General features: G+C 59.0%; 1 protein-coding gene across 3 annotated transcripts; it reads left to right on the top strand.

Annotated features, from left to right (window-relative positions):
- Positions 1-253: 253 nt before the first annotated feature.
- Positions 254-26,194, top strand: SPATS2 (spermatogenesis associated serine rich 2). Of its 3 annotated transcripts, none has more exons than XM_080570984.1 (13): positions 254-359; positions 4,978-5,312; positions 11,714-11,793; positions 12,074-12,182; positions 13,001-13,050; positions 14,219-14,477; positions 14,721-14,930; positions 16,679-16,814; positions 22,660-22,718; positions 23,369-23,478; positions 24,435-24,537; positions 24,853-25,067; positions 25,162-26,194. In XM_080570984.1, exons 2-13 carry the CDS (start codon positions 5,288-5,290, stop codon positions 25,435-25,437), a joined length of 1,632 nt encoding a protein of 543 aa, XP_080427110.1. In that variant the 5' UTR covers positions 254-359; positions 4,978-5,287; the 3' UTR covers positions 25,438-26,194. The 3 variants fall into 3 exon arrangements, with proteins under 3 accessions (XP_080427110.1, XP_080427109.1, XP_080427111.1); XM_080570983.1 differs by having other exon boundaries at positions 14,718-14,930; XM_080570985.1 differs by lacking the exon at positions 254-359 and having other exon boundaries at positions 5,071-5,196; positions 14,718-14,930.

Here is a 26,194-nt window from a genome sequence, read left to right as displayed (position 1 = left end):
CCCCTCCCGCCCCGCGCACCCAGGGCCCCTCTCATTGGTCAGAAAAGCTCGGCCCGTCCCCCGCCTCGCTTCCGATTGGCTACAGCCGAAGGAAGGCGGGCTGATCCCGGCCTCTCCTTCCTTCTCATTGGCGGCGTCGGTCCGGGGGGCGGGAGCAATGCGGCGGCCCTGAGGCGCCCATTGGCTGCCGGGACGGTGCCCGGGACCCGATTGGCTGGCGCGGCCTGAGGGCTCCTGCCGGGCCGCGGCCCCCGTCCCCCGCCCCGGTGCGCGGCGGCGGCGGCCTGAGGCCGAGGGGGGGGCGGCGGCGGCGGCGGCGGCGGGGCTGGGAGCGCCCGGAGCCCCCGGGGCCGCGGCCGGTGAGCGCGGGGCGGCCGGGAGGGGGGGAGGGCGGGGGGTGTCGGGGAGCGGCACCGGGGAGCGGGGGCACCGGGAGCGGTGCAGGCCCCGGGGGCGAGGGGGGGGAGGGGGCACCGGAGGGGGGGTTCCCCGCGGCCCGGCCCCCGGCGCTGCTCCGGTTTCGGTTGGGGGGCGCGGGGGCGGCAGTTCCCGGTCCTTCCCGGCCCTCCCCCGGGGTCCCCCGGTCCCCCTCCGCTCTCCCCGGCCCTCCCGTTCCCCGGCCCCGTTTCCTCCCCGGTGTCCCCCCCTCCCCCCCCCCCCCCCGGTGCTCCCCCGGGCCCAGCCCGAAGCCGCTCTGATGCCCCTCGCAGCCTGCGGGTGCCGTGGTTTATCCCGCCGGTTGTCGTTGGGGCCCCGTTTGTAACGGGCTCCCGCTTCTCCTCGGCCCGCCGGCCCTGAGGTGGGCGGTAAGCAGAGGGGCCAACGGTTCTCCCGGCACCGTGGCACCGGCTCGGCCCCCCCCCCCCAGTGGGTTACACCGGGGGAAGTTTCCGTCGCTTCGGGCCGGGTTTTGAGAGCCGGCGCCTGCCGCCGCCGCTTCCCGCCCCCCTTTCCCAAACGCCGCGCTCCGGTCTCGGTTTTCAGGCGCTTCGGTTCGAAAGCGAAGTCCGAATCTGCAAGGCTGCCTTCGGCCTCTTAAAGGCGGAACGAGTCGGGGCCGAGCCGGGACATTCAACGGTTCTGGGCATCGCTGAGAAATCTTCCCGAGCCCTAAAGGGCTTCCCTTCCCCTAAAGGGCTGGGACGCCTCCAAAGGACCCGGGGCAAAGCCCTGCGGGCGACGTTCCCTGCAGCCCGAGGGTGCTTCGTCGCCTCCCGGGGCTCGCCGAGGCCTCGGGGAAAGGGCAAAGCGGGCTACGTGCCGAGCTCGGGGCCTCCGCACGGAAAGCGGCGGCGCTCGGCCGGAGCCTTTCCCCTCCCGCCTCGTGCCCGCGGTGCCGCGCGAAGCGCCCGAGACCCGACAGCAGCTCCCGGTGCCGGCTGTCTTCGGCAGGTGGGTAGGGAAACGCCACGTTTATCGTGGCTAGGCGCACCGGGCGGGGTGCCATGACGTCCTCGGAGCGGGTACGGGGACGTTTTGTCACCCGAAGTACCCGGCCCTGCTTCCTTGTGCTGCCCGGGGAAGCCCAATTAGCCGGCGGGGGCGCGCGTCGGGGAAGCAGCTAACGCCTGGCCGTGCTCCGCATAACGCGCTTGGCGAAGGAACAATAAGCGTGCGGATTTAAACGGAATACAGACAGCTAATTAGCTCCGAAGTTAAGCGCTCGGCTCTGTTCCGCACGAAATAAGCGGCCTCAGGAAATGCTAAAAAAAAAAAAGAAAAAAAACAAAAGCAAACCACCACAAAACCCCCGAGCCCCAAGAGTGATGTTAAGAAACCATTTTTTCCAGTCCTAAAATGGTTCTTTGCGCTGCATGGCCGTGCGATCCTTCCTCGTCGGCGGAGGCGGCTTCTGGAAGCCGCCGGTCCCGATTTTGGGGGGAAAAAAGCCCAAGAAGCGGCCGCGTCGGGTTTGTCGCGTGTTGCTGGACACCGCGCGGTGCTCCCCTTCCTTCCAGCGCAGGGCGATAAAGCAGAGGAGTTGGCTCGAGGCGACCGAGGCCCCTGCCGCCCGGGAGAGGTGCACGGGTGTGTTTTGGCCTCCTGCAAACTTAACGGGAATTTGCTGAGGGGGGGGAAACCTGCAAAGCCGAGTCGTGGGGTTCCGGCGCTGAGATCGTTCCTGGACTTCTGGCGTAAGTGTTGATTTTTTTTTGGAGGGGGGATGTGCCGAAAACCGAGCGAATTCCCCCCTCGCGCCGCCGCCTTGCAGGGCTCCGGCACCGTCCTCTGGGGTCCCTGAAAATGGATTTCGGCTTGGGAGCGACGGTACGTTAGGAGCGGAGCCGCTGATGGTACTTAACGCGTCGTGCGCGCTCCCGGAGCCTCTTAACGAGCTCGATCACCAGGATTAAAATCGCGTGGCCAGGGACTGCTTAGCTCAGGAGCCAATTAGCCGCACGCTCCGCGCAGCGCGAGCCAGCGTGGGGTGCGCGCTGGCGTCGGGTCCCGGGGCGGAGGGGCAGAGCCCTCCCGAGGAGCCGCTTTCTCCCCCTGGGAACGCCGGATTTCTCACTGAGACCGCCTCGGAGCGGCTGACAGCAAAGCCCAGCCGGATTTCTCCCCGCTAGTTCGATTTCCTTTCCGACGGGGAGCGCGGAAAGTTTACGGCAACGAACCGGCTGGACAGAGCGGGAACAGCCCGGAAAGCTACCGCCGTGGGGGGGGTGCTTTGAAATCGGCTCTCCTTTGACGCGCTGGCTGGGAAAATCAGGAGGACGTTTCCCGAACCGGGCGCAACGCGTCGCCGGGGCTTGTTCTGCACCCCGCCGGCGCTTTGCTTTCGCCCCGCGGGTCGGTTTCGTGCCGCCTTTGTGCCACTCTTTCCCCGGCTCTTTCCCCGTTCCCGCGGCTGTGCGCGGGCTCCGGGTTAAGCCTCGGCCTTAATCGCATCACCGAGGAGCGAGGATGCGCCGGTAGATCCTCGCCAGATCTCTCGGAGGCTGTTTTGTTTCCCCAGCCCGTCGCTTCGCACCTTTTGTGCGCGGCGAGGCTTAGTCCGGAGCTCGCCAAAGGCTGGTTCGGAAGCTGCAGCCTGCTGCTCGTTTTCTCCCCCCCCAAGACTTAATTACTGCTCGGTTTTTCCCCTTTGAAGTGGGTAAAAGTGTATTTCCTGGGCGATAAGGGGGAGTAATTTCAGCCCGTCGGAGATCTCCTGATAACTCCCTCTCCGGCAGCTCTTTTTGCAGCCGCTTTCGGGCTGCGAAGGGCTGCGGCGTTCTCGGTTCTTCGCTTTTCGGGGACGGGCACGCCAGCGCTCTGCGGGCGTCCCTTCCTTTGGCGAGCTGAGTTTGAGGGAGCTCCCCTGTGGCAACCCGGCATTTTCTCCTTGTGCTCCCCTGCTTCCTCCCCCCGGGTTCAAGCACGCCTTCCTTCGTTTAAAAAAAAACAAAAAAAACCAAACACACAAAAAAAGTGAAATTACCAAGGGGTCCGTACAGCGCGGCTGTGGTTTGCGGTGCGGGTTGTTGTCTTCGGGCGCTTTGAGAACTCCGAGCGACGGGCGCAGGGAGCTCCAGTGCCCGGAGCTGCGGTGCCCAGAGCTCCCCGCAGCGCTCCCGGCCTCGGCGTGGGGCCCGGGACGCACCCGGAGGCCGAGCGCTTCCTGCCCGCGGCCGCAAGCAGCGAACCGAAACCTGGCCGCTCGCGCGAACCGGCGCGCGTCGGGGAAACGGCCTCAGCCTGCGCCGGGTTTCCCCGGGTGCCCCGTCTTTTGGCACAGGATTTCCAGCGGCGTTCGGCGTCCCGAGGCAGCAAAAGACCCGTCGCCGTTTAATTCCCCGGGCTGGAGCTGGTGCCCGCAGGTAAAGAATTCTTCTTCAGCCCTTTGCGCACCGGCAGTGAGCATCTGCACCTCTCCGTCCCGTGCTTAGCTTTCCGGGGTCACTGGCTGGGAATAACTCTGTGTGTTTAAGAAAGGAAGACTCCAGGTACACGAAAACCCTATTCTTAAATTAAAACGGGCTCGTCGGGTCCCTGCTGGCGAGCCGCGGGGCGGTGTTGCCGACCCTGGCGTTGCAGGAGCGTCGCTGCGTTCCTCGGGCTCCTAAACCATGTCCTGGGGACGGCCCAAAAAAAAAAAATGATCCGGGACGGGTGGGAGCTGAGCTGCTGATTATTTCTGGAGCAAATTTAGCTGTGCGCTTCTCTCTCATCGCGTTCCCTGATGGTCCCCCCAGCAGCGTGCGAGGCCTCCTCTGGCCGCTGGATGTTTCGTCCCCAGCTGCGGCGCTTTGCAGCTTGGCGCAGCCGGGCCGTGCTTTTCCCCCCTCGCTGCGGACGTGGCCGGGAGGCTTCGTGAGGAGGGGCTGCCTCCTTCCCAGGGCTCCGTTGCTTCCTTACACCGAGCGCCCCGGGGTTCTTTGTTAAACCTGTCGGCACCCTTGGCCCTCGCCGCTTCCCCCGGCGCCGCGAGCAGGGAGCGGCTGAAGATCCGTGCGCCTGACGCCGCGGCGGCGCCGTCCCTGCAGCGTGGCCCGCGCCCCGCTGAAACCAGCGGGGGGGGGAAAAAGCGTGAGCTCTGCCGGCCCCGGGGCGCTGCTTGCGTTCACGGCAGAGATCCGAACCCGATCGCCCGATCACCAAGCCCGGGATCCGCGCTCCCGGTCCGCCTCGGCTCGCGGCTCTTCGTGGGAGCCGTGTTTGTGCCGTGGTTTTCTGTGGGGGGCTGTGAGCCCCCAAACCTCGCTGGCTGTAGGGCTTGCCCGGCGTCCCGGGGTGCTGCGGGAGCTCCGAGCGAAGCCTGCTGAAACCCTGCCGAGCCTGTGGGGAGCTCGGCGCTTTGTATTTGATGTTGCTTTTTGGTGGCTGGCTCTTCCGCAGCGCCTAATGCAAAATACACGTTTTCCTCTGGAAAAGCGTCAGCGAGATGGTTTTGACAAGCTGAGAGACTCGGGGTATGCCTTTGGCTACTTCAGCAGCGATTTCTTACTTCCTTTGTTGTTTTTTTGTTTTTTTTTTTCCTCCTTTCCTACTCAGAACCCGAGAAGACCGACACCAACGGCCGCAGCCAGGCGTCGTGACAAGAAGCTGCTCTTCAGAGGAAGGAGCCGTGGTGCTCTGCTGGCCTGTCAGCGCGATTCTGACAACTCCAGACCCTGATTGCCCTCGCAGCTGGGATTTTGCCATCCCAAACCAGATATCTGCCGCTTCCCGCGTCGAAACAAGGCGGCGTGTGAATTGCAACTGCCAGCTACGGTACTTGAGGGCAAAGACTCTTTTTCTTTTTTTCTTTTTCTTTTTTTTTTCCCCCTCTTGTGTAGCTGGACGTTAGAGCAAACGCGCCGAGATGTCTAAAAAGCAAAATGCGAAAGGTAAGATGCATGCGACTGCGGTGCAATCAAATGCCAATACGCAGCACGACTGATTCCAAAGTTATCAATTAGGGAAGGGGGTTAATTGCTTCTGCTATGCTCCTTTCCAGGCTGCCGACGTCACTTGACAGCTTATTGTCACTGTCTCGGTGACACGGTACAACCTGTTGGGTCCGCTGACATTTCTAGCAGCGTTTCAGTTGTCCGGCTGGACAGTTCTGATTCCGTCAGCGGCTCCGTAACGTTAATATTGCCGCGCTTCCGCTGTCAGAAAGCAGGAGAAAAAGATTTTCGGCGGCTGAGGGGTTGCAGAGCCAAACTTATTATTTTTTTTCCCCCCCTCCTCCCTGGGGTCCCCGGCACTGGTGGTGCGAGGCTTCCCCTCTCTGGCTATGGTGCGTCCGCGTGGTGTCGGGGCGACCGGGGGATTAAATCTACCGAGTTTCACCCTGTTCCCGAGGCAGCCCTGGCCCCCCACTCTGCCAGGAACCTGGTTAAGAAGCGGGGGACCCATCCCATCCGCCCCTCGGAGACGGGCACCGAAGGGCAGCGAGCAGGTGTTGCGAGGGGCTCAGTTCTCAGCAGCCTTCCCTTGCCGTCGCACGTCGAGCGGCAGAGCCGCGCTCGCGCCGAGCGGCTCGTTTCGAGCGAGGGATCTCAGCTGCCACACGTGAAGCATTCATTCCAGAGCGCGCGGGGAGGGGCGGAGGGTTACGAGTTTCTTTTTATTTGAGCCGGCTGCTAATTAATAATTTAAGGCGCACGGGCTTGACAATTCGTGTCCTCTGCCTTCAAGAGAGGAGCTTTTGTTCTCCGTAGATTTCTTTTCTCCGAGCAGCTTTGGCGGAGAAGCGGCGTCTACCTGAGGGGCCCTGCTGTCCTCTGACAGCTAGACCCGGGCATGATTTGAAGCAATTAGCAGCAGTTATGGAAATTACTGCACAGGGTAATTCTTGAACGGTTTTTAAAACGCTGTGTCTGTGGCTGCGCTTTTTGGGAGCTTCGGCACAAGTCCTAACGAAATTACCTTTTCCCGGCTGCTGGGCGCGGAGCCCGGCGGTCGCTGGTGCTGAGCGCGCGGGGAGAAAAATGTGCCTTGGCGGGCAGGGGGGAATTATTGCGGCCGGGCAGGGCAAAGGAAGAGGGCTCTGGGAGACTGCTGGGGAGGCACAGGGAGAGCTGCTGCTGCGCTGGGCCCGGCTTTGGGGTGCTCCTTTGCCGCTCACGGCGTCAGCGTGGTGCTGTGGTATTTTCCAGCCCTCCGTGAGGGCCTGGTTTTGACCAGGCGAAGCTGCAAAGCCTCTTCAGCTTCTCTTTTTTTCTGAAGGCAAAGCAAAAGCCTTGTGGTGCGTAACAGAGGGCCGGAGGAGAGGTGTTGAGAGGTGCAGAACGAGGGAGAGCCACGGTAAATAACGCAGCAGTTTCGAAACCGAATCGGGAGCCCACCTCCCGCTGCTGCTGCTTAGAAGAGCCCCGGACCACTGCGAACATCCCAACTAATCAGAAGGGAAAACAGTTCAATCTGCAGCCCGGGCACGTAATCAGCCCCGTTCAAAACCCGCGTGCACGCCTACGTGTAGCCCCGTCCCCCTGGGCTGTGCCGGGTGGCTCCTTTCAGCCCTCACCCACTCAGCAAGGGGTGCTTCAGAAATTCAGAGCGCAGGTAGGTCTCCGTGATGCCAGACCGCTAAATAAATATTTTTGCGGAGTCTGGGAGGTTTGTTGGCTTACCGCTGTCGGAGTGATCCTCGGCTCCCAGCGCTTCTCTTCCCACCCCCCCGGTGCCAAGCGAGCGTGTTCCCTCTCATCCCCCTTCCGACTCGATTAATTGATTTGAGTGAAAGCAGCACCAGGCTGGGGAATGACTGCTGACCCCGGGATACAAAGCAATCACATAAATCTTGTTTCCGGACGTCAGCCCGCGGCTGTAGGCGTGCCAGGTGCCTGAACCAAACGGCGCTCGGGCTCCCGCTCGTCTGGATGCGTCACGGAGCCGTTTCGACGGATGAGAAATTGCCCTGCGTGAGTTTTGGAAAGGGGAAAGGCCTTTTGGTATCAGTCGCCGGCAAGGGGGGGCGCGTTTCAGCCAGAGCAGCGGGGAGCCCGCCCAGCAGAGTGAGAAGTTCCCTTGTAATCTCCCCCTTTGTTTGCCCGCGCGGCGCTCGAGGAGGAGAAGCAGAACCCGGCCGTGCTGCCCGCTCGCCGTTTGCTTAGCCTGCGCCTGGAGGACTTTGTGGGAGAGCCCCCGGAGCAGGAGGTGGCCACGCCGCTCGGAGTCGCGCAGGGAACACGCGGAGCCGGGCGCGGAGCGCGTTCTCTAACCCGATAAATCCGATCCCGGCTTCTGAGTGGCTGGTGCTGGGAGCCGCCGGGGGCTCTGGCTGCATCCCTCCGTCTCCAGGTTCAGTTTGATTTTCCATCCCCTGCGCGCGGATGGGAGCCAGGTGGGGAAGGGCGATGCGGGGAGGCTCAGCACCGTGGCTCCGTCGTGCTTTGCCACCTCTGCTCCCCAGAACTGCCCACGTTTGCCCTGCCCCGCTGCTCGTGTGCTGAAAGCAGAGGCGCTGCCCGGCCTCGTGCTCGGAGAGCTGCCCCACGGCGAGTTCAGCCTACTGCAGGCGAACTTTGCTTTAATTCCCTGTTCAATTTTCCCCCTCTTCCAAGCCATCGGGCAACTGCACGTGGGATGCAGCCTGCGTTGGCATGTCACGGCCATCCTGCTTCTGCTGGGCTCAGACCTCTGGCAGCCTCGGGGGCAGATCTCGGGGTTGCAGGTCCCCCTCGTGGCCCCGCGTAGTCACACTCCCCTGAAGCATCTTTTTCCGGAACTGAAGCCCGGTTGGAACCGATCGCTTTCCTGTGTCAGGGTTGGGCTTCAAGAGGCTGCGTGGCATGCTTGGGCCCTTCAGACCGATCTGAAAAAATAAGCGGGGTGTCTTGCCTAGCAAAACCCTGTCGTGCAGCTGCCATCTCCTCGGGCTGCCTCTGCATCGCACGGCGCTCTCTTTGGGCACTGAAAGAGTTTCCGCGGCAGCCGATGGGAGGCACCAAGTCCCGGTTTTTGAATGGGCCCCGGAAGCGAGCGGTGATGGAGGCCGAGCAAGGGGAGCCCATCGGCCGAGCGCAGCCCCTCGAGTAGCTTCGTGTGTTTTGGTGGCGGGGGGGGCTCGCAGGTGCGCACGGCGGTGGTGGTCGTTCTCCCGGATCATAAGAGGTAGCTGTCAAGTCCTGCAGGACACCTTGTTTTTTTCTTTTGTTCTGCATCCCTGTAAACCACAGCGTTAATTCCTACTCGGCAGATGCTGGCACACCCTTATTTTTGCTCAGTTACTGTGTTCTTTCTGTGTATTTTGTTCTGATGTCGATGAAACCTATCGGCGGCAGCGCAGCACCAAGGAGCGATCCCCAGCGGACCTGCAGGTGTTGATTCCACCCTGGTTTAGTACTTACTGCCCTCAAATTCACGGGGAGAGGGCTTGGCGTTGGTACCTCTGCTGCCTGTTAGCGGGAGCTGTTCCACGTGAACAAAGAGCGGGGCGTGGTGATGGAATTTGTAAGGGAAAGCAGGGACGCTCCGGGCTGGCAAACGCGAGCTGTGGAGCTCGAAGTGCAACGCCTGGAGCCTGGGAGCAGCGGAACCACAAACAGCTCCCACCGACGCGATCTTTCAAACAGCGTTTCTTTCGGAAATCCTGATTTACCCGTGTTTTTTGGGTCCTTCCATCTACAGTTACGCCTGAAAGAGCAGGCCGACAGAGTGAAGGCGTTCTGCGTTGCCCTGATCAGGAGGATGCGTCAATTCCCGTCCTGTCACCACAGCCGCCTTGTGGTCCTCGCGGGCGGAGGAGAGCGGAGGTGCTCGGCAGGAGCAGCGCCGTGCCTTCGGGTGCTTCGCGGTCCGCGTCGGCGCTGTGCCCGGCAGAGCCGGCGTGGCTACCGCCGACCCGAGGAGCTGCAGACCCCGTAAACGTTTCCCAGTCTAACCGAGTCTTGGCTGCGCTCCGGGCGGCGACGCTGGGGCTTCACGAGCCCGGCATCACTCAGAGAGGGGCTTTCGGTGGCGCCGGGGGGCCACCACCGCGGTTGGCGCGCGTCTGCCCCAGGCCGCTCTGATTCCCGGCTGCCAAGAAGCCGAGCGGGCGTTTCTGAGGTTGTAGGTTTAATTCTTGCACGTGTCTCGTACAGGAAGGCCTAATGAGCGGAGTTACAGGAGGAGCAGACTGAAATAAGCCGGCAGCGCGATATTCGGTAGGGTGGATTCTTCCTGGTACCCTCGGTGTTCCTATTGAGAAACAATTAGCGCGATAAATAGCGATGAAATACAGCGGTAAATGATCTGGGATGAATGACTTCTTGCCACCCCGTTTTCCTGGAGGATACAGCCGGGAACCCAGAAGCAATTAAGGCCGTTAGCGTCGCCTCCGGAGTTTATTGCGTCGAATCACCGGGGTAGCACCGCGCGGTGCCGGCTTCGATGAGCAGAGCTCAGCCCCAGCAGCGGAGTGCCTCGTCATGTCAGGCACGTCGGGCGCAGTCGGAGCCCTGGCAGCTCGGAGGGGCTTTCTGTCCCCGCTAAGATGTTAATTCCCCAAATCCCAGAGGCACCGGTGGCAGCCGGGCTCGCGTCCGCGAGGACGTGAGCGCTTTAAATTCCGCCCGCTCTTGCAAGTAGCCGCTACCACGAGAGACCCGAGCGCCAGCAGCCCTTTTAATGATGCCTGGGAGTGCTCCTGGGCGATATCAAATGTATGCAGCGTAGTCTCCGTTGCATAATTTTTGCATGATAAACGTTTTAACACCAGGAGGGCTCGGGCCGTGGCGGAGTGACGGGGAGCTGGAGAGGCAGCTGGGAGCGCGACGCTGACAGGCCCAGTGCCCTGTAAGACCAAGTGCAAATGGAGATGTGGGAGGGATGGGATTGAGCGGCCGAGAATGTGCTGCACGGGGGAGCCAAACTTCATCTTCCCTGGCACCTGGGTCCTTGGTGGCCGCTCTGCGAGGAGGATTTTGAAAAAAGATTGCAAATTCTCGCTCAGCGGTGGGAACCTGAAGGCCGTTTACAAGATTAAGGGCTGCAAAGTTGGGAACTCAAACTTCGGTGAGCTCCGGAAACTTGAGGAAATCTTGCTCATGGGGCCGCAACGGGTAAGGATGGAGCGGGGAAGAATTTAACCGTTCGTCTGTAGCCTTAATAAGAGCCTGACCTTTCCATCATGTTCACAATTCTGTCACTGTACTTGGAGGCATCGCGGTTTAAATGCTACATCAATGTCTGGGAACCGCGGAAGTCAATGGTGTGTCTCAACGCCGCGTACGGGTTATTTAGAGGAGGCGAGGGAAGGAACGTGAATCAGCAGCTGGGAAGAGCGGCTGGGCTGCAGCACAGGGCGGTGAGCGGACGGGCTGCCCTGTCCCCAGGCAGTCCCCAGAGCCACCGAGCGGTGGCACCTGCAGGAACCCGGCTGAGGAGCTCAGCAGGAGGACCCCTGGCCTCGTGCTTGAGGCTCGAGCTGGTGCCCTCTTCGGAAATCTGCCCTCGGCGATGGGAAGTCCCTGGAAAGGGCTTTAGGGGCTTGAAGCAGGAGGCGAGGCTGCTGGGGTGCCCACCCGCCACCTGCTCTATCCCTTTCCTGCAGCAAACCCGAAATTTGGGCTGCGCGGACCTTTGGCAGCAAAATCAAGCGTGGGTCTGCGGTTCCAGCCCCTCGTGGCGATCTCTCGCGGCAGGGCCCGTGGATCTCTGCAACCTTTGCTCGCTGACAGGGAGCAGAGCTGTTGGCGATGGCTGCCTCGATTATGGGTCTCTTTTGGCAAATAAGCATTACCTTGGAGATCGTAGCTGGCGGGGAGCGCAGGGTGCTGAATCTTCAAACCCATTTATCAGGCTGCTTGCCATTTGTATCTCCAGGTGGAGGAAATTGGTGAGCGCGCTGCTCGAAGGCTCTCGCACTGAGGCTGTCATTAACTCTTTATTACCGGGCTCAGTAAAAGATTAATGCAGGAAACGGGAGGGTGGCACTGGTCGGCTTCAGCGAGATTGTGTTGTGGGCCAGCCCTGCTGGGGCGTGCGTTTGTTGGCTCGCGGCTCTGGTCCGTGGTTGGTTTCAGAGTTTTATTGGCTTCCTGAGCTCGGCGGGGCGTTGGCACGCCGGGTTCAGCCGGGATCGCTTCGTAGCACCCCAGCTGGCAAAACAGAACCTGGTCGTTGAGCGAGGCTGGGACGTCACGGCTGGTTACCCTCCGGTAACAGGATCGGCCCAGGGACGCTGTGCGTTCGTAGGATTTCAGCGTCCTCCCTGGCAAGGCAGCGAGCCGGGGCTGACCTCCCGCTTCACCTCCCTCCAAATGCCTCCTGGTGCCTGTTGTTGAGAAGCCAGCCTCCCTCTCCTTTGTCTTCACAGGTCCGTCTGGGTTTATTTTTGATGTGCAGTCCAACACTGTGATGGCCCAAGGAGGAACCTTTGAAAACATGAAGGAGAAGGTAAATGTGTCTTCGGAGACTTTAACTCGCCACGCGCTGTGGAAGAGCTCATGAGCGCTGTATCTTTATCTGCTCTCGGAGGTGAAATATGTTTCTGTCTGGGAGCTAACTGCAGTTCTGTCAAAAGCAAAATTTTATTCAGGCTAAATCGTCCCGGCGCATTAAAGTTTTATAAGGAAGTCATCAGTTAAGGGTTTCAGACTGCTTGCAGAAGGGCTGCTGTAGGCGCAAGGCAGGGTAAAGCGGATGGTTTACGTGTCACCTCTTTCCCTCCCTCTAGATCAGCGCAGTGCGTGCCATAGTCCCCAACAGGAGCAACAACGAGATCGTCCTCGTGCTGCAGCACTTTGACAACTGCGTGGACAGAACGGTGCAGGCCTTCATGGAAGGTAACCGCGGCGCGTTTCTTGGCTGGGTTCGTGGCCTCGCGGCTCCTACCCGCCCTGTCTGTGGACCTTTTTGGGAAGCAACGGTGCTCGTGCAGCTGGGGCTGTGTGTAAGTGCCTCAGCTGGCGGGGAGCTCTCGGAGCTGCCCAGCGTGCCCGAGTACAGGCTCTGCACAAAGGCGAGCAGCAGCCTGTTCTCTTCCCAGTTTCTGGTGGTGTTTGTCCATCCGGGGGTCAAGGCAGAGAGAGGTACTCGATAGCTCGTTAGATAATGGGTGTTAGGTGCTTGATCGCAGAAACTCTTGCTCGTGCGTGCAAAACCAGGTACGTCGTCAGCTTCCAGAGTTGCTGTCTGTACTTTGTGCTGTGTTAGATGGGTTTTGTGACCCTGCTGGTGATGCTGCCGGGCCCTTTGCTGCTCTTGTTGCTGTGCTGACCATCACGGACAGCCACACTGTGCCCACAGAACCCGTGGCGGCTTCGGGCATCCTGAGCCGGGGTCCCTGGCAGAGAAAAGCCAGCAGGTGTCAGACCCCAAGCTCAGAAATTGCTCCGGCAGGGCTCTGAACGCCCAAACCTGTGCTGTGACAGAGCCGAAGCGAGGTTGTTTGTCTGGAAACAGCTGGCCCTGTGTACTAAGGGAGTAGTCCTTGTCGGGCCGGAGCAAAAACGAAACCGATCCTTTTGTTACGTCAGCCAAGAGAACTGAAACTGCTGAGCGCAGGAAGCGTCGCGGCTGGCACCAGGTGTGGAGGTGCTTCCACGTGAAAGAGCTGGAAGCAGGCGCCTTGCCCACTGCTCATCTCTGCGTTTTGTTTTAGGCAATGCCAGTGAAGTACTGAAAGAATGGACTGTAACAGGCAAAAAAAAGGTAATGCCTTTAAATATACTTTACTAAGGTATTTATCTCCTCTCTTATTTATTCTGAGGATGAGGGAGAGCATAAATTCGGACTGCAGAGAACGGTAGGCATTCCTCATAATTTCAATGAGAAAAGAAAGCAAAGAGCGAACGCGTATATTGATGGTAGCCCGAGATGATCACTAGGTTATCAGGTGCCTCACTATTCAGGGCAGTGATTTACACGCTAACTTCGGTGCAAGTTGTAAACATCACCATCTCACCGCATTTGCATTCAATTTAGTTGTCAGGCACATTGTGGTGGGTGCAGCAGCGGAAAAAAAGGCTTCTAGACTTACTGCCCTAGCAATAGCTTTTATTCTGCTGACCCTCCACAGGACCCCTAATCCACGCTCCCAGCCCCACGCTGAAGTAAATCTTTCTCAGGTCCCTTTATTTCAACAGAGCTCTGTAATTCACTGTTCGGATAGTCGTGCGGTTCCATTTTTCATCGGTAACCTTTGGAGCTGAACAGTTGCATTTAATGCTGAGGTCTGTGGAAATATATTTCTGTGTCATGTAAGCTTCCTCGCCTGTTTTGCCTAGGTCTGTGCTCAGACCCCTGTGAAATGGTTAAATAAAAATTTGCAAAGTTCCAGGACTTGATATTATAATGTCTAAATCCGCCAGGGCGAGAATAAAATCGTAATTATTCAGAAGGACTCCTTTGAATTCTTGAAAAGCACCAGAATGAAACAGGGAGGGGAAAACTGCGACTGAACAGCCGCGTGCTGGGAAACGAGGGAATTTTTGTCAGAGCGAGGTCTGGAATAAAAGAAAGTTCTGCCTGGCTGCCGCAGAAAGCCCTGGGAGCTCCCCCCGAGCGGCGCGGGGCTGCTGCAGGTTGTGGCCCCGAACCTCTCCCGTTGCCCATGGGTTACGCAGCCTCGGTCTCGCTGGCGCGCCGCCAGAGAGGATAACGCATCCGTGTCGCATTAAAGCCCCCGTGTCTGTCCTCATTGTGGAATAAATCCCTCCGACTGTTAATAGGATCAACAGCCAGGCCGGCTGAAAAAGCACTTAATTCGGCTACTTTCAGCCAGTAAGCATAAGCTTAATTTTCCCTTTAGGAATTAAGCTTAACGTGGTTTTTTTTCTTTTTTTTTCCCCCCTTTGTGGCGCGGATGCCTAATCCTCAGAACAAGAAGAAGAAAACCAAACCGAAACCGCAAGCCGAGTCGAGCCCTGGCCTCGCAGACCCCGGGAAATTGGTGCCCACTGAAGAGGAGCCGTCGGCGGACTCGGAGCAGGGTGGAATTAACGGTTACCATGTGAACGGCTGCGCCCACGACACCGAGTCCGTGGACTCGCTCAGCGAAGGTTTGGATGCGCTTTCAATTGATGCCAGGGAGCTAGAGGATTGCGAGTCTGCCGCACCAGCCATGCCTGATAGAACAGGTTAGTCTCTGTAGGGTATCGCAGGAGATGGGCACCGAGCGCTTAACGAGCAGACCGCTGCCCTCTTGCCTTTTGGGTTCCTTTGTTTCGGGTCGGCTCTGGGTACCGAGCTCTTTGGACGGCTCTTCAGGAGCGAGCAGCTCGCCTTGATTTCTGATTCCTGCTCGCTGTCGTAAAGAGGCGGTCAGGGCTCTGCTGTCCTCCTCGCGTTCCCCTGTAAACGAGTGTGCTTTTCTACAGCAGTGCCTGAGCTAGAGAATGGAATAGCAGGCTTTGACACAAAATCGCTCACCATGCATCCTTCCCAGAGCCCTTCATCTCTTAGACAGCGGCCTGAGCAGAGGAGCGCTAGCAGGTCTCTGTCCAGAACCACGGCGAGCAACTCGGCTCCCGCCTGCCTGCCCGGAGCGCGGCTGGATGACGTTCCCATCTCACCTGCCAACAAGAAGCTCGGTAAGGCCCTGGGGGGCTGCACCCGCTCCGGTGCCGCGGCAGGTCGCTGCTGGCCGACTTCTCGCCGCCTCTTCCGCGGTGTCGCTGGCAGACAGCGGTGAGGCGTGCCGGACGTTGATTTTAATGCAAGCTAACATTCCTTCTTATTATCCGGCTGCTAACTCGCACTCTTCTCCTCTTCTCCCCTATGCACAGTGGGGAATCTTGACAGCAGTTTAGACGGTAGTGCCCGGAGCAGCAAACCCGTGGGTGTGAGAAGCAGGGGAGGAGGCAGGCGGTCTCGCTGCATACGTTTAGCCCATTCTTCTGCGTGCTCCCTCGCCGAGCCTTTAGGTTGTTTCTCATCTTTTGTGAGAATTTGTCGAAAGGCCACAAGTTTGGTCCAGCCCTGTTACAAGAAGTGACAGCCTCCTTCCACCAGATTTGTTTTTTTTTTTTCCTCTTTTGAGTGCTTTCTCCACAGCGGAGTTCTTACAATAACAAGGGGGGACAGGAAGGACCTCAGAGACCCCAATTGTGGTCGCAGTTATTATACTTAGCACAGTGAGGCGCGGTGGTGGTGGTTCACCTTGGCGCTGTGCGCTAAAGCTGTAATGAGCAGTTGTTAATGGAGCTTGGCAGGGGGCAACTGTGCTCCGGCAAGCTGCGGAGGGCTCGGGCAAGGTGCTGCACCCTGATGGCGAGCTGGGACGCAGAGACTAACCCTGGCAGCAGAGAGCCAATCCTCTCATCTCCTGGGCTGAGGAAATAACCTTCTGTACAAATTTAATTTTAGCTCCCGAGACGCTTCTCTTCTCCAAGCGAGCAGTCGTTTCGTATCGCTCAGCGATGCGGTGTGCTGGTCCTGGGAGCGGAATTCGCTTCCCTCGTTTCCTATCCCTAACGCGTGCGAGAAAAATTTCAATAATTTTTTTTAGACAGGGTCTTCTGTGAAGCTGCTTTATTCGCGATTGCAATGGCGGGCGTCCTGCAGGCAGGAGCGCGCAGCAAAAGTTTATCATAACCTTATATTCCCTATTACCCGACACCCGATTTCTCCCGATTCCTCTTTGGCTGAGGAATACTACAGGTTCAGAACCTACTCGATGCACGTCTGTACCATATATGTACGTTTTTATTTGACCAGCCGTTAATTTTTCCTTTTCCTTTTCTTTTTTCTTCTCTCGTGGCTAGAGGGCCCGTGATTTTTGTTTTTACTGCTCATCCTGTTTTTCTTAGCTGTCCTCCTTACTTTGGGACAGTGGGACCTTCCCCTTATCTGCTTAACATAACTCCCCACTGCTCTGCCGCACAATCACTGCTGGATATGCAAGGTTAGTGGAATTTTCCACTGCAAAAACACCTTCAAATGCAAAAACACAACTTTGTTTCTCACACACAAAAGCGACTCAGAGCTGCATTGGGTGTAAGTGCGGTGATAGGACAAGGATTTAAGTTAAAAGAGGGTAGGCTTAGATTAGATATAAGGAAGAAATTCTATGATTCTTGTCATGTATTTGAAAATGTGGAGGGACATCTCTGCCCATAGAAGGAAATTCCACAAGCTCTGGAAGATCTTTCCCCAGTAGGAAAATCTCTAGAGCTGCCCCTGCTGAACCTAGTGCCTTTGCGCTGGGGAAGGAAATTTTTTAAAACCAAGCAGTGCAGTGTTAAAATAAGAGGGAAAGCCATCTCCTGATTTATCCCTGGTGGGAGGATTTAGCAGTATGATTGACACGGCTGTTTGAGCTCTCTCTGTCTCTTGGTAGGTTCTAATATTGAAAAATCAGTGAAGGATCTCCAGCGCTGCACCGTTTCACTGGCTCGGTACCGGGTTGTGGTGAAAGAGGAAATGGATGCTTCCATTAAGAAGATGAAGCAGGTCTTTGCTGAACTGCAGAGCAGGTAAGTAAAATGTAGGAACGGATCCAGATGTTGAGGATTAAGATCAATGGGTTTGGAATAGGACTTCAGCTTTCCAGTCAGCCTAATGGCATGCTGGTGTTTGCCCTGCTGGCCAAGCGCCGTTCTTCAGCGCCTGAGAGCTCAGCATGTTGTAAAGAATGAGCTGGAGTGTAAAGTCTTGTGCTCTGCAATTTCCAGAAGCCGCCTTTGCAGGCAGCTTTGCTGGGCTGTCATCCCCCTCGTGCAGTGAGAGGCTAAAACACCTTCAAGGCTTCGGTGTGTCCGTCCGGGTCTTTGACAATCTTTGGCACTGCTTTTGTACGAGAGAGTTAACCTGGCACCATAAAGCCATTTTAGACACAGATAAGGCAAGGAACTCTCCAGATAACTGCTGTCTGCCAGGTGCTGGAAGGAGAGGTGTTGGGAGCAAAGAGTGCAGCAGTTTGCGTCTTTTCAAAACAAACATTTATATTTGACATCTTCAAATTAGGGTTCAATATCACATGGAAGAGCAGGATCCTTCCGAAGGTATAAATACACATTCAGGATCATTCTGTAGAGCATTACTTCTCCTTTATTAAACCAAGCTTTTAATACTGGGCATGATGTTCCCTACGTGTGTAACAAGGTCTTCTTAATGAACGTTTTCATTGTTTTGGGTAAGTGCTTTAAGATGATATTCCAGAAGTCCTAACATCAGATGCACTTGCTGTCCTGGCTGACTGAGTCTATTAGTGAGAAGTTGTTCTTCCTGGCTATACAAACATGATTGCTTTTGGTAGAGAAATATTCGTAAGAAACTGCACAGAGAGTTCTCCTTGCCTGAAGTGAGTAATATTTGACAAGTAACTAAAATGCTGCTATCACGCCGAAGGATTAAAGCAGAGACTTGGCAGACTTGCAAATCTGTGTCAAAAGCTATCTGCGTCTGTAAACTCTGTGGCCTCAGAGGCAAGAGTGTTTAGTGGTAGCGATGTAAGGATTGCTGAATTCTGAAGCCCTTTGGCGAACTTGGTTGTTCAGCCTGGGCTTTTTTTTCTCGTGCGCGTACTTGTGTTGAACTTTGCTACCTGGAAGCGCTCTCCTGGAGCGGAATGCTGCCCCGCATTTAAATTCAGCGTGCGCTAAAAATAGCGACAAAGAGTGTTAATGGAAGACTTTTGAACTCAACGGAAGAGGCGAGAGGGAGAGGCAGGGTTGGCGGCGGTGTCTGCGTGCCCTCAGCCGTGTTTTGATGCTTCCTAACGCTTGCGGTCTCCGAGCCAAAGTTGGACGAGGAGCTCCCAGCCCCTCTCGTGTTCTGGAAAAGCCGTAGCAGGAGGGGATTTTCCCCGCTGATGGCTGAGAGATTTGTGGCCCTAACTCAGGTGTGTTCACGTTCATATTAGGCCCTGCTTTGTTAGTGGCTGCCGAGTCACGGCTGAGGCAGATCCAATACTACCACTGCATGCAGCGGGTTTTGTTAGGTTTTGTCTGCCTCCCTACCTTACAGCATCTCTAAAAAACCTGCCTTGCTTTGGAAAACGTCATTCTTCTGGTTACCGTGCCCAGGTCTGCGTAAGCAATCCCTCGCCCTTTGACTCTGTGTTATCGCCCGGAGAAGGCTTGCTTCTCATTCGGCGGGGTTAGAGACCCAAGTCCAGTCCCGCGGCGCTGCTCTGATAAGCCGGGCGGGCGAAGCAGGACGCGCGGTTCCGGGAGCCGGCCTGGCGCGGGGCCACCGGGAGCCTTCTCCCCTGGCGCGGGGCCACCGGGAGCCTTCTCTGACAAATGCCCAGCACAGGAGCTGCCCATTTGGGGGCCGGCCCCACGCAGCCCATAGGCAGCCCCTCTGCAGCCAGGGCATTCAGAAAAGATTTGCCTTCCTTTTCCCAAAAGTGATGCGGCTGCCGGTGAGCCGAGACGCAATTTGTTCCATCACAGCTTTCTTTTTTTTTCTTTTTTTTCCCCCACTCCCCTCCTGACCCAGAGAACAATCAGTGTATTTTTAAACCCCGTGGCACAGGACGAGATCCAGCGGTTAAATCCTCGTGCTGAATCACTGCTCCGGCTGGCGTCCTACCAAAGGCAAGCCTGATTTAAAAGCAGGTTTGTTCATCTGAAACAGGAAACAGGAGAAGCGAAGCGGGGACCGTTTCAGCTCGTGTGTGTCACAGACGCACTTCGGGTGTCCTTTTAAACCAGCGAGGGTCCCTGGCTTCATCCCCTCGCCAGAAGCGCGCCGCGGTCGGGCCTGCGCCGAGGCCAGGCGCACGTCACGGTCTCTGCAATCCACCCTGAGGGGCGGGGGTAGGTTTCCTGCCGTGCGAGGATTTATCATGGAATCACAGAGCGGTTTGCGCTGGAAGGGACCTGAGAGCCCAATCTAATCCCAGCCCCCTGCCGTGCACAGGACCCCTCCCACCGGACCAGGCTGCCCCCGGCCCCATCCAGCCCGGCCTTGGGCGCTGCCAGGGACGGGGCACCCACAGCTCCTCGGGACAGCCTGCGCCAGGGCCTCGCCGCCCTTGGAGCGAAGAATTTCTTCTTTATATCTAATATAAACCTGGCCTCTTTTAGTTTAAAGCCATTACTCCTCGTCCTATCACCACCCACCCTTACAGAGTCCCTCCCAGCTTTCCTGCAGCCCCTTTTAGGCCCCTGGAGCCTTCTCCAGGCTGAGCACCCCCAGGTCCCTCAGCCCGTCCTCGTAGCCGAGGTGCTCCAGCCCCTTCGTCATCTTTGTAGCCCTCCTCTGGGCTGGCGACGATGGGGTAACCTGAACGAGGGAGTCCCGACAGTCCCCAATCCCCACAATATTTTTCCTGCAGGAAAAATACCTTTTTCTGGCAGGGAAAGCAGCAATTGGGAGCCCCCCGAGCCCTTTGGGTGGGGTGGGTGAGCTCAGCGCTGCGCGCTGAGGTGGGCGCGGGGCCGAGAGCCTCTCTCCCGGCGGCTGGCTCGCAGCCGAGCACCCGGCGTTATTTTATCTTCGGCAGCTCCCGGTTTATCTGCTGCCCCTCTTTCTTCCCAGCTTCCTTTCTTCGAGCTCAGCCTTTCTGGCAGAGGTGGGTTTGCGTTCCTGTCCCGGGACAGAGCAGCGCAGCACCGGGCGCTGTGCTGCACGGAGCCGGGGGCAGGCAGCTGGCTCGGGGGGGGGAGCAGAAGCCGTGCGGGGGCCTTCTCGGGACGGAAAGAGCACCGGGGGCTGCTCCGAGTCGCTCGTCACGCGAACCTCGGGCCGAGCGGCTTGACCTCCGTTCCTCAGCCAGCCCAACTGTAAAATTGGGTAAAGGCCTCCAGCTGGGCTCTGCCGAGGAAATTAAATTACAAAGGGACGCAGGCTGTAGGCTGTGCCGGGGTACGTGAGGGTCTGCCTGGAGGAGAAAGCCCAAACCAGCCCGCAGGAGCGAGGTGTGCGCTGAGGGGGAGGCGTTTATGGGGCGTGCAGCGCGGCCGGGCTGCTCCTGCACCCGGTTAATCGTTGTGGCCACGCTCGCACCTTCGTGGCTGCGGCTCCGGGGGATTCCTGCGGTGACGTGGCCCTGGGCGGGCACCGGGGGCATTTTCCTGGACCCTGCCTTTGCTTCTGCTGTTGTGGAGCCAGGTCGAGCTGCGCTGGGGACGGCTGGAGACAAGGTGAAGCCTTATTAGCGTAGCTTTTGACACGCGCTGTTGTATTTGCGCAGTTGGGCTGAGAGTGCCTGACCTGGCTCAGGCCCCTGCTGTGCTACGAGCAGAAACAATTCCTGCCCTGAACGGGCAGACGGACAGGGCGATAAATCAACAGAAGCCGCCAAATGTCAAAGCTGCTGTTCAGAGGGAATTGTTTAAATTGATCTCGCTTCCATCCTCTCTGACATGCAGAGGAGCGGGAGCCGCGGTTCGAGTTTGCATTTCAGCCGCCCCGTGGGTTCCCTCGCAGGCAGCCGCTAAAATAAATACTCTTCCCATTTTCAGGCGAGCCGTTCTCGCTGAAAAAGCCCGTGGCCTGTGCTGAAGGGCTGACCCTGTGCTTCGCTGATATCGCCCTCGGTATAATTCGGTGTCTGTGCTGCAGGCACCGTAAAGCTCACGCGTGCAAGGAAGGATTTTGCTTTCATAGCGCCGTGCTTTGACCCCGCCGGCAGCTCAGCACCACGCAGCCCTTCGCTCACCCTCTCTCCTCCCTCTCTGGGAGCGGGGAGAGAATCAGAAAGAAAGGAAAGCCTGTGGGTTGAGATGAAGACAGTTTGTTAGGACAGGAAAGAAAGGAAAATAATAATAATGTGTACAAACAAGTGATGCACGATGCTGTTGCTCACCACCCGCTGACCGATGCCCAGCCTGCCCCTGAGCGGCCAGCCCGCCCCGTATTAATTGCTCAGAATGACCCCAAATGGTGCAGAATGCCCCTTTGGCCAGTTGGGGTCAGCTGTCCTGGGTCTGTCCCCTCCCAGCTCCTGCTGGCAGGACAGCGAGAAGCTGGAAAGTCCTTGGCTTGGTGTAAGCGCTGCTCTGCAACAATTAAAACATCAGCGTGTTATCAGCGCTCTTCTCATCCTAAATCCCAAGCGCAGCACCACAGCAGCTGCTAGGAGGAAAATTAACTCCATCCTAGCTGAAACCAGGGCGCGTCATTTAGAAAACAGGAGCTGAAGCGAATGTCACAGGCTGGATGTCAAATGCGTTCAGGCGGCCGGCGGCGGCTGGGGGAAGGCGAGCTGCAGCGATGCCGCTGGCACAGCTGAGGAGCAGCCGTGGGAGGCGAAGCGTAGAAGCACAGAAACGTTTCCAGGCAGGGTGTGTGTGAGCAGTTGGATTCTTCGTGGTGAGGAACAGCTTCCACCAGTACCTGGCTCTGTCCAGAGCGGGAGCGCTGGTGTTTCCTCTCCCGTTGTAACCCCAGTCGCTCGGTGGGATCAGAGCCCTCCTCTTCAGGCTGCGAGCAGCGGTGCTGCGGAGCTGCCTGCCCTGCCCTCCCCTGCCTTGCCGGCAGGCGCTCGGTCGCCCAAACGTGCTGGATTCGGTCAGGAGCCGCGCGGCTCTGCTCGCACAAAGGCTGCCGCCGTGATGCCCCGGGGGAATCGCCGTCTCGTGGCAACGGACACGCTCGAGGCACGCGGAGCCTCCTGGCGAGGGGCGATGCTTCGCCGCGACCCCCTGGGGTGCTCCCGCCGCGGGTGAGAAACCCTTGGACCGTAGGAGCTGGGTGGTGGGGGCTGCGCCCCCCGGAGCGGCGCCTGCTCCCGTGTCGGCCCTGCAGCCCTTTGGGATCTGCATCGTGCACCCTGCCGTGAAGCGGGGCAGAGCACCCGAGTTGGGGTTTCTCGACGCTTTTCTAGGTTTAATTAACTACGAAGGGTGTAAGAGCGAGGCGCTGCGATGAGGTGGCTTCCCGGTGTGGCTCCCGAGAGGCTGCTGGCAGGGAACGGTGCCCAAATGGCGCTGTGGGTCCCATCCTGCCCCGCTAGCCGGTGCCCTGAACAACTAACCCTTCCAAGAGCTGCGCCCTCGCTTGGCTCCGTTGAAGTCCAGCAGAGCGCGGCTGCGCCAGCGGCACGGCTGCCGTTCCCTCCGCCCTTGCCAAGCGGCTCGTGACTTTACCGGAGGTAAGGTGACCACGCACCCAGCTGGTTCTGGGGAAGGCAGCGCCGTGCCCCGCGCTCACCCAGAGCAAGTTTTGTGCCAGCAGAGCCCGCAGCACCGCTCGGCCTCCGGAACAAAGCCGGGCTGGCGGCGGGCTCCTGCTGCCCTCTGTTGGTCTCCGCTCGCTGGCCGGCAAACCCAGAAACCGCCAGCCGCCGCGCTTTTTCCGTAGGATCTGGGTGTCCCCTTTGTTTGGTACTAAATCCTTCTCCTTTTTCCTTTCCCTGTTTTTCCCCAGCCTGATGGATCGCGAGGTGGCGTTGCTGGCCGAAATGGACAAAGTGAAAGCAGAAGCAAGTAAGGCTCCGGCTTTATAGCAGCCCCCGGCGAGCTGTACGTGCTGCTGCACCCTAAAGAGGCAGCCCCCCCCAAGAAGCAGATTTTTATTTACTTCCTGCTCACGTTGTTCTGAATAAGGGAGAGCGCTACGCAGCCAGAACCTCGAGCTAGCTGTGTGCCGTGACCGGACGGTTTGCTGCCTGACGGGGCTCCTCTGCGAGGCCATTGCTCCGTGCCCTCCTCAGAGAGGGGATGAGCTGCACCCTTCTGGCAGCCGTTGCTGAGCGCTTTGGCGTTTCGGGCAGCTGGAACGGGCTTTGTCAGCCCGCCTGGTGCCGTTAGGAAGCTCCACGGGGACGCGGCTCCACGGGGACGCGGCCCCAACCCCCCGAGCCCAGGAGGCCCCGGGGAAGTAGTTAGCGCGGGGAGAGGAGGGAGGCAAAGCTGCTAAAGCTGCGTGTCGCGCCCGTCTCTTGGAGTCAGCTCACAGCTCAGGTTCCGTCTGCGTCTGGAGCCGCGGGTGGCTGCAGCGGGGGGAGCTGGGGCCGCTGTGCAGCTGGCACGGGGCCGTCCGTGGGGGCCGTGGGGCACCCGCCGCTTACCAATAAGGGGCCGGGGCTGCGGCTGCTCCGGTGTCGGCGCGGCCTGAGCTGCGATCTGTTCTGCAGTGGAAATCCTGGTCAGCCGGCAGAGGAAGGCCGAGGCCCTGAAGAAGATGACTGACGTGGCGGTGCGGATGTCGGAGGAGCAGCTGGTCGAGCTCAGAGCTGACATAAAGGTGGGCTTTCCGCTCCGCTCCTCTCTGATCTAACTTAGTCCCACTCTCGCCCGAACACGACAGGCTTTTTTGTAACCTCCCGGGTTCTCGATGCATCTGGGCGCAGTTTTCTGTCGAGCGCAAGACTTCCCTGGTCTCTGTGGCGTCCAAATGCGCCACCAGTGCTCTGCATACCGCTGTCTGCAGCCACGCAGCAGGGCCTGGGCCCCTTCATCCCAAATCTTCACTCTCAGCGTATCTTGCGTTACGAAATACTAACTTCAGCCAACAAACGACCATCCAAACATTAACCCCGGTGCGTGCAGTTCGACCCTCAGCCATTGTGAACTGGCACAGGGCCGGGAACGTGGCCGAGCTGCAGCTTTGTCCTCGGAGCAGTAGTGAAAACCTCCCGCTGGTGCAGGCTGACCTCTGCCTTTCCACCTAGCTCGGAGAGCCTGCCTGCTGTGCATGAGTTGCTTTTATATTCTGTAAAACACTTCTGCTCGCCGGCACACCGGCTCCTGTCACAAGAGGTCAGTGCGAAGTTGCGTGAAGGATCAATTAAACTCCAGCTTGAAAACCGAGCTGCTGTCACCCCTGTTCTCCTGCAGCACTCGCCCCTGTAGCAGGATTAGTGCAGCCGAGGAACCTGTTGCCTCTGAGCAGCCGGAGCAGAGGCCTGGATGGCGCTGGCTGCAGACTGGAGCCACTGTGAGGCTGTGGCTGGGCTCCCGGGGCCCGAGGAAGGCTGCTCGCCTGGAGGTGGAAGTCATGCAGCACAAAAATCTGTTCCTTGCTTTCCTGAAGTCCTTGTAGCCACCTGCTTTCTCAGCCAAGGCTTTTCAAGCAGCACTCAGCTCCGATCCCTGTTACTGGCCCAAAACAGGAGAGCTTTGTCTCCATTTCCCGTTCCCGTGCTCCGTAACTCAGTGCCCGGACTGAATTAACATGCGTTCTCGCTCTTTTCCCTGAAGCACTTTGTGAGCGAGCGGAAGTACGATGAGGAGCTGGGCAGGGTGGCGCGGTTCACGTGCGATCTGGACGTGCTGAAGAAGAGCATCGCCTCCTTCGGGCAAGGTGAGTGGGCTGGGAGCCGGCGTCCACCAAAACCGCGCATCTGTCCCCAAACCGTGACAGTAGGAGACGAGTTGGCCGCCTTGCCCGGGGCTCTGTTCTCCTTCCCTTCCCCGTGAGCTGAGCCCCTCTGCAGTCCCCACAACTGAAGTTTAATCCTGCCACAAAGCGCTCCGTTGCTGTTCAAGCCTTTGGCTCCAGCCACGAGCTGCCCCAGCCGCGCTGTCACAGGGCCCAAGCAGCGGCTGGGGGAGGTGGGTGGCAAGCGGTCGGGGTCTCGCGCGCAGCGCGTGCATTTTTGGGGTGTTTCTCTTCCAGTTTCTCATCCAAAGAACAGCTACTCCACCCGTTCCCAGTGCAGCTCTGTCACCGCCGTGTCCCTGAACAGTCCCAGCGAGACCTCCGCTCCCGCCAGCCCCGCCTGTGCCTCCGCCTCCGCCTCGAGCCTTACCGCAGCGAGCAAGAAGCCCTCGGCCCCCGCAGAGGCAGCAGCGGGGGCCGCCGGCAGCCATCCCCCCCAGCCTCCCCGAGAGGTACCCGCACCCCGAGGACAGCTCGCTCTGCGCTGGGGGCACCGGAGCTGCCCCCGTCCGCCCTCGCTCACCCTCCCACCCTCTTCCCTTCCAGGCTGCCCCGGGGAACAGGCGCTCAGGAGCCGGTTTCAGGCCCCAGGGCCAGCGCCACACCGGTCCCCCCGCCGCCGGGCGACCCAGCGGGAACCGACACCGGAGCAGGCCGGGCCAGGCGCACGGCAGGCATCAGAACCCCCCGGGGGTCCAGCCCCTGGGCAACCCCCGCCAGCCGCAGGCCCCAGAGCCCGGCCCTGCCGCCGGCACGCACAGCCCGGGGCTGCCGCAGCGCAAGCCCCGAGCCAGCCGCCAGGAGGGAGCCAGCAGCTCCTGAGGGCACCGCGCTCTCCCCCCTCTCCGGTCCAGCGAGGGAACAAGAGCGTAGGAAGCTCCTAGCTAGAGTTGTTAACGAAGGAAAGTTTACACTTCTCTGTTCTCATGCCATTGTTCGGTTGGTTTTCTTTTCCTTCTCATCCCTTCTTCTCCCACCCCATTGTCTGCTGTGCTCACGCCTGTGCTGCGCCGTCCCCGTGTTCAGCCCTCCCCACGCCCCCCTTTCTTTCACCTTTTCCTTTCCCCTCTGTGAATCCCTGTGGCTCCGATCCCACCACCGGCAGAGGGGGGGGGGCCCCCAACGCAGCCCCCAGCCCCTTTTTATTTTTTCCTGTGCGCCACCACCGGGGGCTCACCTCGGAGGAGCCCGCGGCAGCCCTGGCCTCGTGCTGGCAATGAGGCTGAGCGCTGCGAAACGGGGGCTCGAGGTGGTTTTTGGGGGAGCTGGGGGCTGCATTTTGGGGGGGGGGGGTCCCTGGCAGAAATCCAGACCTCTGCCTTCAGGGCATGGGGGGGGGGGGGACACGCAGCCAGTGTTTGCACCCTTCGCTCCTCTCTTTGTTATGTTTGGGGGAAATCTCTTCATTTTATTCACTCCCCCCCCCCCACCTTCTCGCCTTCCCCTTCATGCTGCAGCCTCTGTCCCTAAATTAAATTTATAGCAATATCAATTAGCAGAGCTAATCCTGGGCGATACCGGGTGGGGAAGCGCGACCGTCCTCCTTTAGCCTTGTTCGAATAAAGACGTTCACGTTTAA

This window comes from Anser brachyrhynchus, assembly GCF_964034855.1.
Source record: "Anser brachyrhynchus genome assembly, chromosome: 29".
Taxonomy (NCBI): domain Eukaryota; kingdom Metazoa; phylum Chordata; class Aves; order Anseriformes; family Anatidae; genus Anser; species Anser brachyrhynchus.
This window is presented reverse-complemented; position numbering and strand designations above follow the sequence as displayed.

What these genes read in the sequence shown, in the direction of transcription:
- SPATS2 (XM_080570983.1), top strand. Translation starts at nt 5,288, where the DNA reads ATGTCTAAAAAGCAAAATGCGAAAG. An exon ending in TAAAAAGCAAAATGCGAAAG is followed by an intron (nt 5,313 to 11,713) that starts GTAAGATGCATG and finishes TTGTCTTCACAG; the next exon opens with GTCCGTCTGGGTTTATTTTT. An exon ending in CATCGCCTCCTTCGGGCAAG is followed by an intron (nt 24,538 to 24,852) that starts GTGAGTGGGCTG and finishes TTTCTCTTCCAG; the next exon opens with TTTCTCATCCAAAGAACAGC.